We start from the raw sequence: 19,394 nt of genomic DNA on the forward strand, positions 1-19,394 counted from the left end.
TTTATATGCACTAGTTGGCTTTATTTATTACTATAACTTTCGTATAGGTTATTTATCCTAAATAACATTCTATCAAAAACATTTATTTATTGCCATGACTAATAATTATCTTATTATTCTTTAATCATCTAGCCCTATCTTGTGGGTGTTATAAGTACATTTCTGAATATAGTCCAAAATACGTTTTTCTAGTCCGAAACGTACGTGTGTCAGATTTTAGACTCGGAACCCACCACCAACTCCGAAGTACCACATTTAAAGGAAATCGTTATCTTATAAATTTTATAAAATGTTGGGTTACTTTTTTCAAAATACTTTGATTATATATATATATATATATATATATATATATATATATATATATATATATATATATATATATATATATATATCCTAATAAATGAAAATGTTATTGCCACTTGTCATTCTCTCAATTATTTGGCCACATGTCATTTTATCATAATTTTGAAATATATTTATTTTCCACTTATCAATTACTTTATTATTCATTTTCAATATATCATTAATTTAGTTTCCATAAATTAAACCTATTATAATAACTATTAATTTCAAATTTCAAATTTGAAATTTCAATTTCAATTTCAAATAAATTTACACTTTAAACATTTATATTTAACATTTTATTATAATAAATCGTTTAATACACGGGTTTAACAATTAAACACATAATTTTAATTAATTTATTTTTTGCATGTTTTTTTCTTCATAATTTTCATTTATTTCATATTTCAAATTTAAATAAAATTTTCATTTAATCGCTTCTGTTTAACATTATGTTTTAATTAACCCGTATAATATACGGGTTTCACAACTAATATATATATATATATATATATATATATATATATATATATATATATATATATATATATATATATATATATATATATATATATATATATATATATATATATATATATATGGGATAAGTTGGCATTGTTTAATATAATACCCACCAACTTCACCAAATAAAAGGGATGCGTAAGAGTGGTGATTTATCATCTTCTTCACTAGAACTTCTCTCCCCGCAAACGTGAGCAGCATAGCATCTTTAATTCTATATAAATATGAATACGAATGTAATATGAATATAAAAACTAAATATTATAATAACTCAATTAAATTATATGGTTACTTCCCCTTAAAGTAAATTAAGAATATAAACAAATTCTCAGTTTTCTTCAATGTTTCTCATATAAACAACATTAGTTAACAACTTCTCAACCTTATCGCACGCAACATGAGCACCACAGTGGACGACGTAGCACCACCACACAGCGGCAAACCCCCAGGAGGTGACGCCTACATATTCGTTGTTGCGTTCTTCTGCATCATCCTCCTTCTAATAACTATTACTTACGCTTCTAACATCTGCAAGCGCCCTCGGTCACCACCACCACCCATCATCTCTTTCGGTGCCACCAGTACCACCTTCGACGTGGCTGACAGCCACCATCTCATAAGCTTCTCTCGTGGCCTTGATGACGATGTCCTCGTGACTTTCCCCACGTTTCTTTACTCCGAGGTGACGATTCCTCACAAGGGTGCTACTGACAGCTGTGACACAGCCACCGATGCCAGCACCTCCGGTTGCTCTATTTGTTTGGCGGATTATAAATCTAAAGATGTCGTCAGGTTGTTACCGGAATGCGGCCATTTATTTCATGTCAAGTGTATAGATACGTGGTTGAAGGCTCATCCTACTTGTCCAATGTGTCGGAAGGAGTTGACTGATTGATGTATGAGCAAATTAATTCAGTATATATTAAACTTATAGTTCAAAATTTATTCACTTTTAGATTCTCTAGAGCTTTTTCATTTTTTTTTTATATCAACGAACATCGTTACTTCATCTTTAGCTTGTTGATTGGTAGTCGATGAGGGGTTTTTTTTTAATTGAAGTGAAAAGTGTTTTAGAGAGTTTCTAATATAGGGATAAAAAATTTGCGTCCAAATTTCTGTTGCAATTTCCAACGGATATAACGATGGGAATAGCTTGACTTTGTGACAGGTAATTAACCTCGATAGATACTAATTATTTTTTCCACGAACTTTCTCTGTCACTACAAATTCTATTGTTACAAACCTGATGATATTTTAAACTTTGGTCATTCTTTATTTAAATTGGTATGCTAAGTCGTAACCCCTTACGTATTTGTGATGGTTTTTAATTATGTAATTATATTTAAAAATATACATTTAATTCCGTAAGCCTTATATGACCAAGAATGGGACAGAAGTCGATTTTCCTATATAATTGGATCGTTGATGAGAAGCTACATTTGGAGCAGCTTCAATTAAAATTCAAAATTAGAAAGAAAAAAAAAACTGAAATAACCAACTGTATATTACTTTTTAAATTTTAATTATTATATGATTAACAAATTATATAAATTAAAAACAGAAATCTTGAAAATTTAGTAAAACTGAACTTCGAAGTACTACATCTACGTATAATAAATGAAGGTTTTTTTGTCACATCTCATCTTCTCATTCATTTGAATACATATCATTTTCTAGAAATTTTAAATATTCTATTTTCCACTTGTCATTTTATTGTATTTTTTATTTTATTAAATTAAAATTCCACATTTAATATGTAAAATAATATATATGTAAAGTATTTATTAGAAATGGTTTATATATGTAATGTATTTCAATTAAAAAAAACCTTCATTAATTTTAATAATTCAAAATTTTTTTTATTTTTCTTATAAATTCAAACTATTCAAATTATTAAAATTTCATATTTTTTTTAATTAAACTCATGTAATATATGAGTCTCACACCTAATATATATATATATATATATATATATATATATATATATATATATATATATATATATATATATATGAAGAATTTTTTGTTTATTGAGACTTTTTTATAAGATGCTCGCAAACTCTTTAACTTTAATATGCATCAAATAAAAAATTATCCCATTTGAATAACGTATATTTATTTACTTGAATTGTTTAATGAACGTTTCTGCTAACCATTCGATTTGTTTGCAGCCCAAGCAAAAGACCACTTGTCCACTTCTAACTTATAAATAATATAATTGTATATATATGTTCAAAGAGTATATATATATACACACACATTATATGCATCCTCATTTCTCTATCAGTTCCCCCAAGCTCTCTCACACACAATATGTACGCCGTAGAACCACCGTACACTGCCAACAGCAGCAAAGCCGCTGGAACCGGCGACTACATATTCATGGCCGGATTCGTCTTCTGCTTTCTCCTGCTAGTCACATTTGGATATACTATTTACATGTGCAGGCGCTCTCAATCACCAACACCAATTAGCACCACCAACGATGATACGCACAACCACCACCTCATAAGAATCTCTCCAGGTCTTGATGACGATGTCCTTGTAACTTTCCCAACATTTGTTTACTCCGACTCCGAGGCTCACAAAGGTGGCACCACTACTGATCATGCCAAGGATTCCGGCTGCTCTATCTGCTTGGCCGATTATAAACCGGCAGAAGTCGTACGGGTGTTGCCTGAATGTCGCCATTTTTTTCATGTCAAGTGTATAGATATGTGGTTGAAGACTCATCCTACTTGTCCTGTGTGTCGGAACTCGGTGATTGCACTACCAGTTCAACAGAGTTGACTGATTTATGTACAAATGCAACCTGCAAGTAAATCTTAGTATAATTCGATGTTTTCATTTTTTTTTTTCTTTTTACTTTTATTAGTCATTTAGATTCTGTACAATGTTCATCTCTGTTTATAATAAGTTTTAATCGGACCGGATAACCGAGATGTCCGAGTCCATTTGTCCTTGATGGAATGATGGGTAGTAGGTGTACAAAAAAACCGGTTTAGGAAAAAACCAATTTGATAAAGACCGACTGTTTAAAACCAAACCATTTATTTAGTACTAGTTTGAGAATCTATACATGTAGCCTCCTTGGAACCGGTTTTAGTTAAACTAGTCCAAAATCATTTTTTTCATTCAAAATGTCCGGTTTTTAGCTAGTAGAAATATATTGTTTTTTTATCCATTTTAGGCCCCGCTTGTCATCCCTTTGGACTCAAGGAGGGACCTGTGTAGTGTTTTGGGCCCGTAGAAGAATAATACATATATATATATATATATATATATATATATATATATATATATATATATATATATATATATATATATTATATTATTGTGCAACTAAAAAATGTAGTATAAATCCACCAATAAAGCAATATGATGCATCAAAATTTACTCCAAACTTGTAAAAAGCTTCCCAACGCAACTTAACATATAATAGTCCAAAGAACTATAACCCAATACAAAAGCCCACTTCTAAAAATTTAGTCCAAACTTGTAAAAAAACATCCAATGCAATTTAAAGTATAATAGTCCAAAAAACCATACCCAATCACCGGCATCCTTTGCCATCTCCATTCTCGTCTCCACTCCCTCGTTCATGAATCATGAGATAACCGGTAAACATTTTTTATTTTTTTTGTTTGTGTAGTAGATAACTACATATGTTTCAAATAGATACAATTTTATATGAAAAGAAAAGTAGAAAGCTTGTTTAATGAAGGGAGTAGGGCATAGGCCGTAGTGTAATTGAGTTATAAAATGAATAAAGTGTTTAGGTGAACAATGACAAGGTTTTTTGGTTTTATCTCACAACTATAATTAAATTCGTAACGTGATAATTTTCTTTATATAGTTTACATCTATTGTTTTAATACAAAATAAATATAATACAATCAAATAATATTAGTTAATTTAAGGAGAAAATTATAATTATATATCATATTTTTTGGTTTATATCTCACAACCATAATCATATTTTATTTAAAATTTCGTTATCAGTATAAAATGTTTTTTTTGGTACAAATTCTATTTATTTAGTTAGATTAAAGATATCAAATAACATAAAACCAATGAATATATTTGTTTGAATGTAAATTATATTAAATGGTTTCTCATTTTTATACCATGTATTTACTTTTTTATAGCACAATAATTTTTATTTGAAATGTTTAAATATTGTAATTTATAAAATGTGTCTAAGGTATTAAAGACAATAAACACTTAGATGCACGTTTTATAATATGACAACCCATTTATTAAATGTGTATGTGTGTCCGGGTCCATTTTCAACTTAATTAATGTCTCCATCCGACCTAACCCGATACGGACCTGTTTATCAGGTCTATGTTATTATATTTGATCGATTTTTTTTATACCACTACTGCTAAATATTCATGTGTCTTCCTTTGTTTGGACTTTCATTGATATTGAAAAAAGTTTTTTATTTTTAATAAAATTAAAAATAGAAAAAATACTATTTTGAATACATAAATGATTTATGAATGGTTGAAAAAACATTTTACACTAAAAACAAAAACAATGTTTTTTTTTAATGTCGATTATTATGACGTGTTATTAGTTATTACAGATAAAAGTGGTTCAAAAAGATTTTTTTTCTTCAAAATTTAGTTGTTTTATCAAAAAAATTTGTACTTAACCATTGACACTAAGAATTCCAATAAAGCCATTGGCAATTTCATATCATAACAATTTTAATATACTTATCACAGTCTATGTAGGCGTCATGTTAAATTTTTCACTCTTTAAAATTTGTCATTTATATAGCACAGGTTGTCATACTTGTCATGATACTTTTTTCAAATTAATTAATTTAAAATATAAACATTTCAAACATATTATTTTTTTTAAAGCTAAAATTTCATTAACTTCAAACACACACACACACACTTACACTTAAAAAACAAATCACATCTGAAATTAAAATAATACACACTTAAACTTAAAAAATATAACACACTTGAAATTAAACTAATACACTTAAATTTAAAAAATGTAACACATTTGGAAAAAAAAACTTCAATTAAAAGACAACAAGTTTAAATTTGAGAAAAATTTGGGGACTGCCTTACAATTTGCCAAAACCAACATGCCGAAAATCTTTGTTATTTTCAACACGGTAAACTTAATGAATATTCTCTAGCAAAATATTTTCATTTTCAACATTTTCAGCTTCATGCATCACCCAATGAAACTGTTAAGCTGAGTTGTAAGAGCATTTGTGCGCCTCCATTTGGAGTAGATTTCTTCATTACCTCGAGGGACCGGAGCTTCGAGGTTGTATTTTCCGGTGACTCTCCTCCAACAGGTTGTTGTAGGGAGGTTAATGTGGATTGGGTCTTCTGTAACATCAACTCATGGACGAACCAACGAGATCTCTTTTTCAGGGACCAAACATGAACCACACGAGTCATTAGCGATGGAGTTTTGAAGAAGATGAAAATAAGAAAGTTTGGAGAGTTGAATTAAGAAAATTTGATTGGCTGAAGAATGAATAAAAATGATGGTATTTATAGTTGAAGATTAAAGTTTAAAATTTAAAATTTTGAAAAAAAATGACGGTTATATTTTGAAATTTGGTGGTTTTTTTTGAAAAGAATGTATTTTTGAAAAATGGAATTTGAGTTAATGGGTAAAAAAATAACTTTCTCTCATCGGTCACCAAGTCGTTGAGTCAAGTTCGACGTGTCGAGGCCTCGACCCCATGTTCGTCGAAGTTGCCAAATAAGATGTCGAAGTCACTCCAACCAACCTAATGGGTTATGTTGAACTTAACAAAGAAAAAGGTGTCAGATATATTTATTGACGAAAATAGAATATAGTCAACTCACAAAAATAACCAAAATATAATAAATTTGTGTATTTTACCCATATTAAGATAGTCCTTTTTGTTAAATTTAGACAAGTTTCAAATATTCTTTATTTGCTCTATCTTTGGTATCGTCTCCTGAATAAACTTCAGCTTAGCTATATTTTCATACATTATGGCAGTTAGCATAGGTGAATTCTAGTTAGTCGATAACTATAGATCTTCGTCCTAACTTTCTTCAACATCTTTTATTACTTTGCTTAACCAAAGTTAGTTCTTTTTTCTAACACAAGAAATTTCATTCTTATTAAAATATCTTATTAAAATATATTAAATCAAATAAATATTTCTAACTTAAATAGCAATCATTTGTAAATTAAAAAATGTTTAATTTTTGGCAAAAGATTGTTTAGATGATGATCAGTACTCAAGCAAAAGTTGCAGTAGGCCAGTATTCCGGCTCGACCGTTGTCTACCACCGTAAAGCATTTACACTACTCTACCACTCATCATCCTACACGTGTCTAATCAGCTTCATCTGACGGCCCAAAACCATCTCCACTCCAGCTAATAGTGGATCTCCCCATACCCTATCATAACAAAATTTAAAACTACGCCCCCATAATCTTTCTAGCCGTTAAGAAGATAAAACAAGCAAACAGTCTTCAGTCTTCATTTCCAACCCCATCTAAATCCCCATTTTTATCTCATTCATTGATCCTTTAAGGAATAAATCTTCTTGGTAGATACAGTTTCTGTAAGTTGAAGAAAAGAAAATGAAGGGTGTAAAGGGGAAGCTCTTGAAGAAGTTGAAGACGATCAAAACAATCGGGTACCTGAAACCTGATCGAATTCTTCATGTTAATGCAGCCGATGGGCTTATCGATAATTTCTTTCCGAAACCGAGCAGTAAATGTGAATCCCTTTCGGTTCCTGAAGAAGGACAGCAGATTGAAAAAAAGAGCAGTGTTTCAGTCCAAGAACATGAAATCATTGATGTATCGGAGCTCATGAAGGATCTTCAAGATGACGATGGATCCGATACGGATAGTGTTGTTGAGGACAAAGAGAATGTTCGACCCGTTGGTGCCCTGGTTACTGATCATAAACTGGTCCATGCGAATTCCAAGATTCTTGCTGCTAAACCTTTGTCGGAGATTGACATCTCGTCTTTCCGGCCACCGGATTTAGATTCCGGCACACTTTTCGACCCGAATCTTTTAGCTGCTTTTGAGCAGGCGGTTTTGGAGTTTAAAGCACAAGAAGCAGAGAGGAGAAATAGAGTTTTACAGAACATCGAAGACTATTTAGATCAAGAACCAGAGACAGAGCCGCCATTGAAGTCGCTGAAATTAGATGAAATCGCAAATCCCCTTTCGGATTTCGAGAAAATCTGTCCGCCTGGAGGAAAAAATTCAGTGATTCTGTACACAACAGGATTCAGAAGCATCAGAAAGACATTCGAAGATTGCTCCAGTATCCGATTTTTACTAGAAAGTTTTAGGGTTTTATACCAAGAACGAGATCTATCCATGCACTTGGATTTCAGAGATGAACTATGGCGGATTCTGGGCCGAAAAGTAGCACCGCCGAGGCTGTTTATAAACGGTAGGTACATCGGAGGAGCAGAGGAGGTTTTACGGTTGCACGAGCAAGGGAAGTTCCGGCCACTACTGGCTGAAATACCGCTAAAGACGTCGGAAGGGCCATGCGAAGGGTGTGCTGGAGTTCGGTTTGTGGTGTGTTGTAATTGCAGCGGTAGCAGGAAGGTGGATTCCGGTGAACAAGGATTGCCGGAAAAGTGTACTGAATGTAACGAGAATGGGCTTATCAGATGCCCTGTTTGCTGCTGAAATGGTTCCTATGTTGCGTGTGTTGTCATTATCAGTTCATGACAAAATGTTTGAATATTGTATGCTTTTTTCTTTGTCACTTCTAAATTCTATTCATTATTTTTGTTTCTTTCATTGTTCTAAACACTAATTTATTTTGCTTTTTTATTCAAAATTCATTTGAATTGTTTGCTTTTAAAGTTATGTGTAATTGGTGCATTATATCCATAGGGCAAGAGTTTTTAATGTTTTTAAAGGTTTTACAACCCAATATATGTAATTATGTAAATATCCTCATGAATTTTATTCCTATATATATATTCTTCAATCATTTTTTTCTAATGACAAGTATAATAAAATTTAATTAATTTTATTAAATATGACAAATATTATAGGAAGATATTTGATTTCTTATATAACACTGTTATATTCTTTTTCAATCATATTTCAACGTGTTAAAAATAAAATGTTAGCATGTTCTAGTTGTACTTTGTAGAGAATAAAACACATGAACCAAAAATTTGAGAGATTTATACGTATTAAACATTTACATTTATAATTTCCATTCCATCCAAGACGTGAACAACCGCAAAAGTCTCACAACCATGTTACAGACTTTCACTCGTACAAAAACGCCTACCAAAATAAACACAAGAACGAGAATTTTACTTTTCAACCCGTTCCCTTAAAAACACATACAATTATATTTAGGCCAAAAGTGTTAACCTACAAAAACAATTAACAAAAAGTTAATCTTTGTTATTTCATACTGTAATCGCCATTGTCTCTGTCTTTGCTTCAACCAAACACTGAGTGTGATGAAACTCGATTTGCAGCCTATGATGTACAAGAGGTGTTGATGACGCCATCAACCCCTTCTTGAGATCCGTTTGCAATTCCCTTATGGGAATTGCAGCCAAAAAGCTCTTTATATACTCCTTACACGACTCTTTCCCTTTGCACACAAACTCTTTTTCGCTCTTCTCCACACTTGAAGTTTCTTCGCTACTTTTACTTTCACATTCATCGACCTTTTCTCCTTCTGTCTTCTCATTTGACTTTTGAGCATCAACTTGTACTACTACTCTCTCAATCACCGTATCTTTATCAAACTTCAATACATACGCCTGATCGCACCCCTCATAAAGCCTCTCCCCCAACGTGTCAATAACATAATACGCATCATGCTCAACTTTCAACACAAAAAAGTGGTCATTCCAGCTCACGATATACACCAACGGGTTCATGTTCATGTTCATGTTCATGCCATCAATGTTACTTATTTCATCCCATATGCCATCAAACGACATAGCCCCATCAAGAAAGTGAAGATCACCTTCCCCTTCTTCAAGTTGAAAAAACCCGATAAACGACTTCTCCGGGTTTACAGAAAGATTTCGGATCTTGGCTTGGAGAACAGTGTCAAGGTCAAAATGTTTATCCGGAAACCGGGCCCGATAAACTTCATTCCCGCAAAGATTCCTCCACTCTAACGACCCGTCTCGAATCAAACTATCCAATTGGGACTTAATCGGCATTTCATTCGGGTTATTTTGGAACCAATCGGCTATAACCGCGACTAAAGCCGTACACGCGCTTTCACCCGCTGCTCTTTCGCTTCTTTGATCAATGGACGCGAAGAAAACTTGCGTCTCAAGTTTCATGTGTCCGTCTCTGGACACGACCTCTTTCTTCTCCCATTTCCCGACTGCAAAATTATCGTCTCCAAATTCAGAGATTGAGGAACGGTCTTCGTTTGACTTTTTGACTCCATAACTTGACTCATCTGAAGAACTCAACATCCGGCGATCAAAGTCGATGTCATCACCGCCTTCTTCCCCGGAATCTTTCTTCAAAAGTGGCTCCCCTTTGATTTTCGGTGACCGGAAACTCAACTTTCGTTTCCTCCATGGGAAGATGATGCTTCGTTTTGGGGGGGTTTCTTTTTCTAAAGGATCGATGATGGATTCAGTTGGATACTCGGATTTTTCTTTATAGTTTCGGTAGTATATCCAGTCTTCATCTTCACTAGAGCTTGAGTTGAAGTAAGATAAGCCTCCTCCAGCGTGATTTGCATAGGCTAGGGTTCCGTAACTGAAAGACTTACGAGCAGTGGATTCGGCATCTTTGACTTCTTCAGAGTCAACTTCATCTCCTTCAAGTGAATCGGTGTCAAACGGGTAATCTGCATCGTAACTTGTACCTGAGCTTTTTCCATCGCTACTACCCTCTTCTTCATGACATGGTTTTTTAGCCCGATTAGCTGATGATATCGCCCTGAAGATTTTAACTTTCAGGCCCGTGGGCTCGTCTTTCTCTTTCTCTGTAGTTGAGAGTTCTCCATTAAGAGGTGTCGATGGAAGAGGTATAATGGATCTTTGTGCTTGTTCTGTATTCTCGTGTGCAATCCTCAGCTCTTGTAGGCTCAGAGATACCTGAAAATTCAATCAACAAAGACTAAATACACAACCAATGATCAACTCTGAATGTACGTAATTTTATCTATTATTTGTATAATCATATTCTATATGTAAAAATTTGTTAGTTGTGATGTTATATTATAAATTAAATTGATATTCTTTTATGTCATAAACTTTTATGTTTCAAACTTATTTATAAATTTAGTACTTTGGTCGTATACAAATTTAAAATATGGTTCTTTTAATAATACAATAGTTGTTACATGCGAATAATTTATTAAGTTATAGAAAGGAATATACCTAACATATTCTTTTTGATATTAAAAAATAAAAATGGTTAATAGGTGAGAGAGGAAACACTCTTTGCAAGAAATAAATATAACACGCCGTTTTAATCATTTATTTTGGTGTAAGCAATGGTGTAATGTAATTCCCTGATTTATTTAAAACATGATTAATCTAGATTCTAGAATACACTTTATACAGACAAAAGTTAATGGGAAAAAGAAAGAAACGGGCCCTTACATGAAGTATAGGTCCAGCAGCCTTTGTTATGCCACTACCCATTGAAAGTGGAATGCTTATATCGATCTCATTTTGCTCAGCAGAAGAAGAAAACTCCACAAGATCTAACAATCCAGTTGCAATTGAAGAGTATCCCTTTTTTGGTTCTTGATTTAAGTCCTGATGACAAGAGGAGAAACAAGCTAATTAGCTAATAGAATAAATCAAAGTCAAACTATGATCTACTTGCTGTTAAAAAAAAAGTCAAACTAAGATCAATATGCATACGCAATAAAGATATCATCATATCAGTGTATTAATTTGCTGATCGTTTGTATACGGTTGAAGACAAGAGGAAGCTTCTTTCTGTAGAGAAATATAGTAAAGTTATTTGGGGCAGGTTGCTTACTAAGTCAACTTTGGTAGGAAAAGTAAAAAGATATTAAGAAATAGAATTATAATTCCTTCTTGATTTAATTTAAAGATAAGTTCTTCGTTATCCTTGTTCATGTGACTCTGTAGGAAGGGCACGTTAAAAGATGGATATGAATAATTAAATGCCAACCATAGCCTACAATTGGTAAAATACTTAAAAGGCTACCCACTTTTATTGACACATGTTCAATATCAGAATGCTCAAAGTATAACTTTTTTCTTCTTTAACCAAAACGAACCACTAAGAGGAATACGCGTATCAGTCTCTATCCTGATTAATGGAGATGATCAAGTGATCATATAATACCGGTAATATCAGATAATTAAACTCGAGGTCTTTATTATCTTCTATATTTTAATATTTGTTAATATTTATGATTATTTTTTCCTGTAAATCGAGGCCCTTTTGGGGGGAAAAACATGGGACATATGCTGGTATATGCAGTTATTATTGATCTAGCATATGGCTTTTAGCTAAAGAAACTGATCTGTTAATCAGATATAATTATTAGTTGAATGTATAGGAAACTTAATCAGGAGGGAAAAAAAATTGGAAATTATATTTATTGAAATTGACATCTATGAAAAACCATCCCAATAAAGTCAAAACAGATCTTCAAATTCACTGCTACATGAATAGTCCCAGAGGAAAACCACTCTGATGTTCATATAAAGTCAAAACTAAACAAAAGTTAAATGAAGAATTTACGAATTTATCCAAGATTCTTCCTAAAAAAGATAAGTTGATCGGTTTCGATTAGGCTTGATTGATGAAAATCTCAATTCGATTAAAACTTGTAAATTTAGGTCAGGAAGGAAAAAGTTAGGATAAATTATTGGAATAGAACAAAAACGCAAGAGAATTATCATTAGAAAGAATAATATAATAAATTAAAACCAGACAAAATATATGATTATGTTAATTGGATGAGGACTTACATCGAACACCGTGAATGCAACTTCCCACTGATGAAAACCCCCATCTTTCAAACCCAAGAAATTGCAAACAGTAACAAATTCTTCGTTCCATTCGATAACCCCATCATCCTTCAAAGACCCTTTCTTCGTAACATTCCTCCTCACACTTCTTCGCTTAAAACTAAGCGGATTGTTGGGCTTATTTGACCCTTTCCACTTAACTTCAACAGCCAATCTTGAAAGATCTTGAGAACCATCGTTGGTGGTTGCAGTATTCTCAGGCAAACCTTGGAGATGACGGATGATAATCTTGGTTTCAAATTTCTTGGATGAAAGCGGTGGCCATGGCCTCCATTTCATCATGCCCACTACCATCTTTTTCAATTTTGATCGTTGGCTCCGTGCGTTTGAGACTAAAATTGGGAATTAGGTGAAGGAGATGAGAAGAAATTTTTGAAAAGCAGTTGGAATTGAATAGGAGAGAGAGAAGAGTATATCGTGTTTATAGAGGGAGGAGAGATTCTTTATAGGTATATGCTGCTCTTTTGTGTGTGTGTGTATGTATGTTGTGGGGTGGGGTGGGGTGGGGGGAAGAGGGGGGAGGGAGGAAGGGGGCCGGCAGCACCGAATAGTCGCACACAACATAATCTTAAACAATGAAATCTTGAGTTGAGAATTTCCACATCAGTCGCTTCATCTACTTGTACGCTATGCTTTCATGCTTGTTAGTTGGGGATCTTTTTTCATGTCCATCTCCTTACGTGCTTTTTTTTTTTTTTTTTTTTTTTTTTTTTTTAATATTATTATGATTTTCATTTTGAACGTTCGATTAAATTTGCAATATCTTTTTTTTAGGAAATTCTAAAAAACATGAATTTTTTAATCAAAGAGATATATTTTAGTAGTAAACTAACTAATGTTTCAAAACAACAACAAATATTTTTAACGAAGTGAAAAAAATAGTGATTTAGAAATAAACATCCCTATTTGTGTTCAAAAATACTTGGCTGTTAAAAAAAACAGGAAAAGTGATGTATAGTTGAGTTAAATCTATATGTCCCATTGAATTAGATTCAACTTAATAGTAGATATAATAAGAGATATTAGAGACTATATGATCCAATCAAAGGTTTCTAACTGTGATATCAAACGATATATATTTGATCGAATCAAACTCATCATTAACAAACTCATCATTAACAGATCTAATAAGAATCATATCAAACAACTAATAAATCACTTATAATAGAAAGTTCTATTAAAAAAAGTTCTAAAGAAAAATGAATCGGTTTCAAATATTGCCAGTGAATTTTAATGTAATTTTAACTATACACTAACATAATAATTAACCAATAAAACATTTAAACCATTATAATTATTATATATATAATAGATGTGAGACCTTTCTATTATATAATTTTTTTAATATAAAATGGTATATATATATATATATATATATATATATATATATATATATATATATATATATATAAAGAGCGAAAAGAAAACACACAAATAAAATAAAAATATAGGCACTTATAAACTGATGACAATATAATATTATAAACATTAAACATCATTTAATTTAAACGTGTTAAATATATACAAGTAAAATGAATAACTTACTATATAATAAAAAATAACTATTGAAATACTGACACTTATTTTATGAATCATAATTTTTCAAATACTTTCTTGATCACAACATTATATGTCGTATTTGTAAGTTTACCATCTTTATATAAAATTAATATTTTTAACTATTGACAATGCAACATACAACCGTAAGAATAATATTACGGAAATTTACAAAAACAAATAAGAAATAGGAAAAGTTGAGACATGTGTTTAACACATTGTCTTTAAAACAAATTCGTTCGTTATCGGATGTTTGTTTCCCATGAAACAACAACTAGAAGTGGTTCTTCTAGACCACCCAAACTCTCATTATGTCTGGATTTTATCTTTAATTCAGCAAGAAAACTAAGAATATGTAATGGGGAAGAAGAGAGTTTTTTTTACATATTCTAGTCCTCAAATGGTTGTATAGTAGTATTATTTACACTACACATTCTATAACCTCTCATTTAAACACCTCTATTAATCACAAAATTAATGTGTGTTAATATGTAATTAAATTGTAATATTAATTACAATTTTAGTTACAAAGGAAAGATATTTGCATGAAAGGTGCACTAAACTTTTCTTTTCTTTCACTCAACCATTAAACTCTTTTATTTACTTCTTCCAAGACCATTACTTTAAGGACTAATTTATCATTCATATAAATTCATTTTGGACATGTTAAAAAATGGGAAAAAAAAATCATTTTTATGAATTGGTTAACACCAATTTTCCAACAACAACTGTCCATGCGTGAATATTGGTTGTCTAAAAAACAACACCACCTTCGAATGTGATTATCCTTGGCTTTTATTTATTGTCATTGCAAAACATATAATGTAACGTCCCAAAAATATTAATAAAAGTTTTAATATTTAAACCATCAAATTCATACAAACATTTGTTTCAAAACCAATTATAATAAAATATATCTCTCAAACATCAGAGTAAAACAGTAATAATCAGCACGGAAAAGCCATCAGGGGATGTTGTGCAATCAAGTTGGGCCTTTAGAACTGGAAGTACCTCGAAATATTTAAACCACAAAACCTTAAGCACAAAACTTAGTGAGTTCCCTAAAATACTACATGCCATATATGGGATAGGGAATGTTATAAGCTAATCCATAGTCTTACTATTACTATTAACCATGAGCCAAATCATGGTCTTTCCTTACAACATTAGGCGCCAAACTTTGATCTTACATACAAGTATCAAGAGATACATCTTGGTCTTACATGCAAGCATCATAAAGACAATTAGCATCCTACATACAAATATCAAGGCTAGACCCAAGTCTTACATACAATTGTGAGTAGCCAAATCCTGGTCTTTTATATATTTGCCAGGAGCCACATCCTGGTCTTTCATATAATTGCCAGGAGCCAAATCTTGGTCTTTTATATGATTTTCAAAAGACTCACTTCGCATACGTAGTCAATAATTATCAACTCACATAACCAAATGAATGGGTGCTATACACCTCCTAATAAACCATACAAGGTATACTCTTAGTTCACCTTCCAAAACTAGCCAATTGACCAAAAGTCAACCAAGTCAAAAGTCAACAGTCATAGTCAACGGCCAAAATCATCATCGGTTGACCTCCACGTCGTGGCCAGTTCATGGCTTACTCCAAACAAAACAGTCGACGGTTCCCTCATTGCCACATTGTGGCACCCTTCATTCCACATTGTGGCTACTACTTGAGAACAACTCAATAGATTGAGTCCTTAATCCATTAAGCCTTCAACTCCAACTTTCCATAAAGCTTTTAGGGACTCTAAAGGCTCATAAAATCCAAACTTTATGGACATGCATGTCACTCTCTCATCTAGGTCAAAAATGGAAGAAATATGGTCAAAACCCCCATGCATGAATTCAAAACTATACAACTCTTTAGATCTGGAACATCTAACCATCTAGGGACCTAGGCCTGGCAATCGTGTCGTGTTCGGGTTGGCGTGTCGCGGGTTGGCGGGTCAAAATATGCCAACCCAAACACGACCCATTTAAATATACAGGTCACGGGTTGGCGGGTTTGGAACATAAACCCATATATGACCCACCAACCCGTTTATTTATACGGGATCACAGGTTGGCGGGTTCGTGGGTCAGATTTGGGTTCGTGGGTCAGATTCCATAAATAAAATTGACAATTAAACATAAATAAAATTTTGATGGTTGATGCAAATATATCCAAATTTTAGACAGTTAACTACTTAAGTCTTAAAGATCCAAATGAAAATCAAAAACATTCGTAGAAACATGTTCAAATAAAAAGTTAATACAAACATAGATAATACTTATTAAATATTAATACTTGATACATAAATACACTTAAAAATAAAAAATATATATCTTTTTAATTAAAAATATAAACGGGTTGGCGAGTCAACCCGTTTATTTTTTGAGAAACCCATATATGACCCGTTTAATAAACGGGTTGACAGGTTGGCGGGTTGGCGTGTTGGCGGGTTGAAAAACTCAACCCAAACCCATTTATTTCGTGTCGTGTCGTGGGTCGTGTCGAGAATTGCCAGCCCTATAGGGACCTCTCTGACCAATAAAGTTGCCAAATTTATTGAATCTATCCATTCGACACATCAAGAACATGATGAAGTACCATTTAAACCTAGATCTAGAAGAGGCTAACCAACAAGATCAGAAAAAAAAGGAAACTCACAAAGATCTAGAAGTTGCTCAAATGAAATCTCTAAGCTTGCCAAGAGGTACTCTACATAACAAGGGTCTTCTTCTTCCTTCCAAATGCACCAAATCACCAAAAGTAAGCTCAAATATGGTGGGAATGGAATTAGGGTTTGCTTCAAGGTTCTAAGGGTGATGGAGGCTATAAATAACGTCCTATATAAAAAGTTAGAGGCTTAAATATGGAGCAACCCCTAAAATTTTTGGCTTGTCCCAAACAATCACCACGTCGTTACACCTTTCATGTCACATCGTGGAGTCCATCCAAGAAACACGATCCTCATATTGCATGCCAAGTCGTGGCATATGGTTTTCCTTAAAAAGCATGCCTTTGACTATTTTATGCTATTTGTTGATCCATTCTGAGATATGAGTAGTAAATACAACCAGTAGAAACTGTCTTCTTTGAACTGTGAAAGGAATCCTTTTATCTGAATGCATCAAATACATTCTTAGAATAAACGTACGGTTTCCACTATTACTTCCATATATTATCTCAGCCTCTATAACACACTTACCAAATGCAATAACTCGTAGCCTCGTGTCATTAGATAGTCTGCATTTCTTATCAATATTCCTTAGTAACATAGATGGAACACCGAATTTTAATACCAACTTATGAATTGGCAGACTTGACGGTTTAAGACCATTTAGAACATTAGGGGAGTGTAAAGTCTCATCAAAGTCATCGCGAACAAAATCTAAATGAGAAAGACTATTTGAACTTAAGTACGGTTGTTGAGCTCTTGGAAATAATGATAACGCTCGTTAATCTCTTGAAGGACTTCATTCTTTGGTGCAAGGATTGCTCTTTCTTGAAAAAAAGATTGGATTGTTGGCATTTTCAATAGTAGAAGGATAGAAAAATTAAGTTAATGAACCAATATGTAACGCTCGCAAATTCAGGCTACACATAATAAGTAATAATTATTAAAATTAAATCCTTGAATAGGATAATCTATAGTCGTGCGAACTGCAGACTATATAATACAAGTTTCGTATTAAGGAAAAATAGAAAAAATCAGCTGAATCGTTCGTAAGTCGTAAAAATAAGTGCGCCAAAACACACACACACACACACACACATATATATATATATATATATATATATATATATATATATATATATGTTTAGGTTATTATGTTTTTACTAACTATTGTGTGTCAGAATGCATAAATTTGGACCACCGGATGAAATAAAATCAAAGGTTAGGATCTGAGAATCTATATTATTACAATAAGGTAACATGTATCATATAATCATATAAATTTGAGCATTAGGGTATTTTTGTCAAATGAACTATATTAAAAAAAAGAAAATTTTCAGATTTTAAGGGATAATTAGATCTCTTATTTTTAAATTTTTTATTTTTTTTAAATTAATTCAAATTTAATTCTAATATAGGTTTTAATAATAACTGATTTTATTTTGTCAGAATGACAAAGTCAACCATAAACTAGTAAAGATATTTTTGATTTTATTTTTGTAGAATATGGTTATATTCAAGATATTTTTTTTTATAATTAACATGCTTAAAAAATTGTACAACATATTATCAAGAATAACATTTTCTAAAGAATACAATTTTTATTCTTTAAGCATTACTAATTGCATTAATTCGTAAATGTAACGGCCTATTTTGAATTGTTGCCCATTTGGGAGTGGATAATGTAATTTGGATGATCTGGGTTTTCAGTTTGTGCTTTGGAGCAAAAGAGTATTTTGGTAATATATCAGCTCAAGATCCTATGTAAAATAGACGTTGTTCGAGTTATGGTAAGGCAGGTACGAGTTGATTAAAGTGTAGAGTTTCTCGTTACCTTTTCATGGATATAAGGACTGTCGAAATGGGATTTATAACAAAGAAGTTATGGCCTTCGGAGTGCTTAAGGGTTTAAGGGGAAACCCTAGTACACGAGGCGTACCTAGGGAGTACGTGCAACATACCGATGCAAAGAGCATTATGCTTAGCGTAAAGTGGTGTACGCTTGGCGTACTGCGAGGGGTGATGCGGTAGTGTGAGGCCTCGTACGTCGGGTGTATGAGGAGTACGTTGGGCGTACGAAGGTAAGTGAGAAAAACCTTAATTTTGTGTTGTAGCCTATATAAGCTTTATGATAGCCTCTTTTGATCAATTCTTAGCCAACCTTCATGCTCTAAAAATGATAATTTGACCTCTATCCCTTGTTTGGTGATCTTGAAGCTCTTGTGAGATTTTTGGGGGGTTTGTGGATCTATAAGAAGAAGGAGAAACTTGA

At 32.4% G+C, this 19,394-nt stretch overlaps 3 protein-coding genes across 3 annotated transcripts; 2 read left to right on the top strand and 1 right to left on the bottom strand.

Moving 5' to 3' along the window:
• Nucleotides 1-1,261: 1,261 nt before the first annotated feature.
• LOC145089962 (RING-H2 finger protein ATL70-like) lies at nucleotides 1,262-1,759 on the top strand. Its single transcript, XM_079028335.1, has one exon. It carries the CDS (start codon nucleotides 1,262-1,264, stop codon nucleotides 1,757-1,759), a length of 498 nt encoding a protein of 165 aa, XP_078884461.1.
• Nucleotides 1,760-7,294: 5,535 nt separating this feature from the next.
• On the top strand, nucleotides 7,295-8,661 carry LOC145088131 (uncharacterized). Its single transcript, XM_079026350.1, has one exon. The coding sequence runs from the start codon at nucleotides 7,471-7,473 to the stop codon at nucleotides 8,545-8,547; it is 1,077 nt and encodes a 358-aa protein (XP_078882476.1). The 5' UTR covers nucleotides 7,295-7,470; the 3' UTR covers nucleotides 8,548-8,661.
• A 374-nt stretch (nucleotides 8,662-9,035) lies between these two features.
• Nucleotides 9,036-13,343, bottom strand: LOC145088132 (uncharacterized). The gene is made up of 3 exons (XM_079026351.1): nucleotides 12,825-13,343; nucleotides 11,472-11,630; nucleotides 9,036-10,961 (listed from the first exon to the last, which is right to left on the bottom strand). Exons 1-3 carry the CDS (start codon nucleotides 13,176-13,178, stop codon nucleotides 9,291-9,293), a joined length of 2,184 nt encoding a protein of 727 aa, XP_078882477.1. The 5' UTR covers nucleotides 13,179-13,343; the 3' UTR covers nucleotides 9,036-9,290.
• Nucleotides 13,344-19,394: the final 6,051 nt, after the last annotated feature.

This window comes from Lactuca serriola, chromosome 2, assembly GCF_051521515.1.
Source record: "Lactuca serriola cultivar US96UC23 chromosome 2, Lser_US96UC23_V15, whole genome shotgun sequence".
Taxonomy (NCBI): Eukaryota; Viridiplantae; Streptophyta; class Magnoliopsida; order Asterales; family Asteraceae; genus Lactuca; species Lactuca serriola.

Excerpts from the sequence above, each read along its gene's own strand:
- LOC145088132 (XM_079026351.1), bottom strand. The coding sequence starts at position 13,178 with ATGGTAGTGGGCATGATGAAATGGAGGCCATGGCCACCGCTTTCATCC. Across the intron at positions 11,631-12,824 it reads TTGCATTCACGGTGTTCGAT|GACTTAAATCAAGAACCAAA; the intron begins GTAAGTCCTCAT and ends TCTTGTCATCAG. Across the intron at positions 10,962-11,471 it reads CTGCTGGACCTATACTTCAT|GTATCTCTGAGCCTACAAGA; the intron begins GTAAGGGCCCGT and ends TTGAATTTTCAG.
- LOC145088131 (XM_079026350.1), top strand. The coding sequence starts at position 7,471 with ATGAAGGGTGTAAAGGGGAAGCTCTTGAAGAAGTTGAAGACGATCAAA.
- LOC145089962 (XM_079028335.1), top strand. The coding sequence starts at position 1,262 with ATGAGCACCACAGTGGACGACGTAGCACCACCACACAGCGGCAAACCC.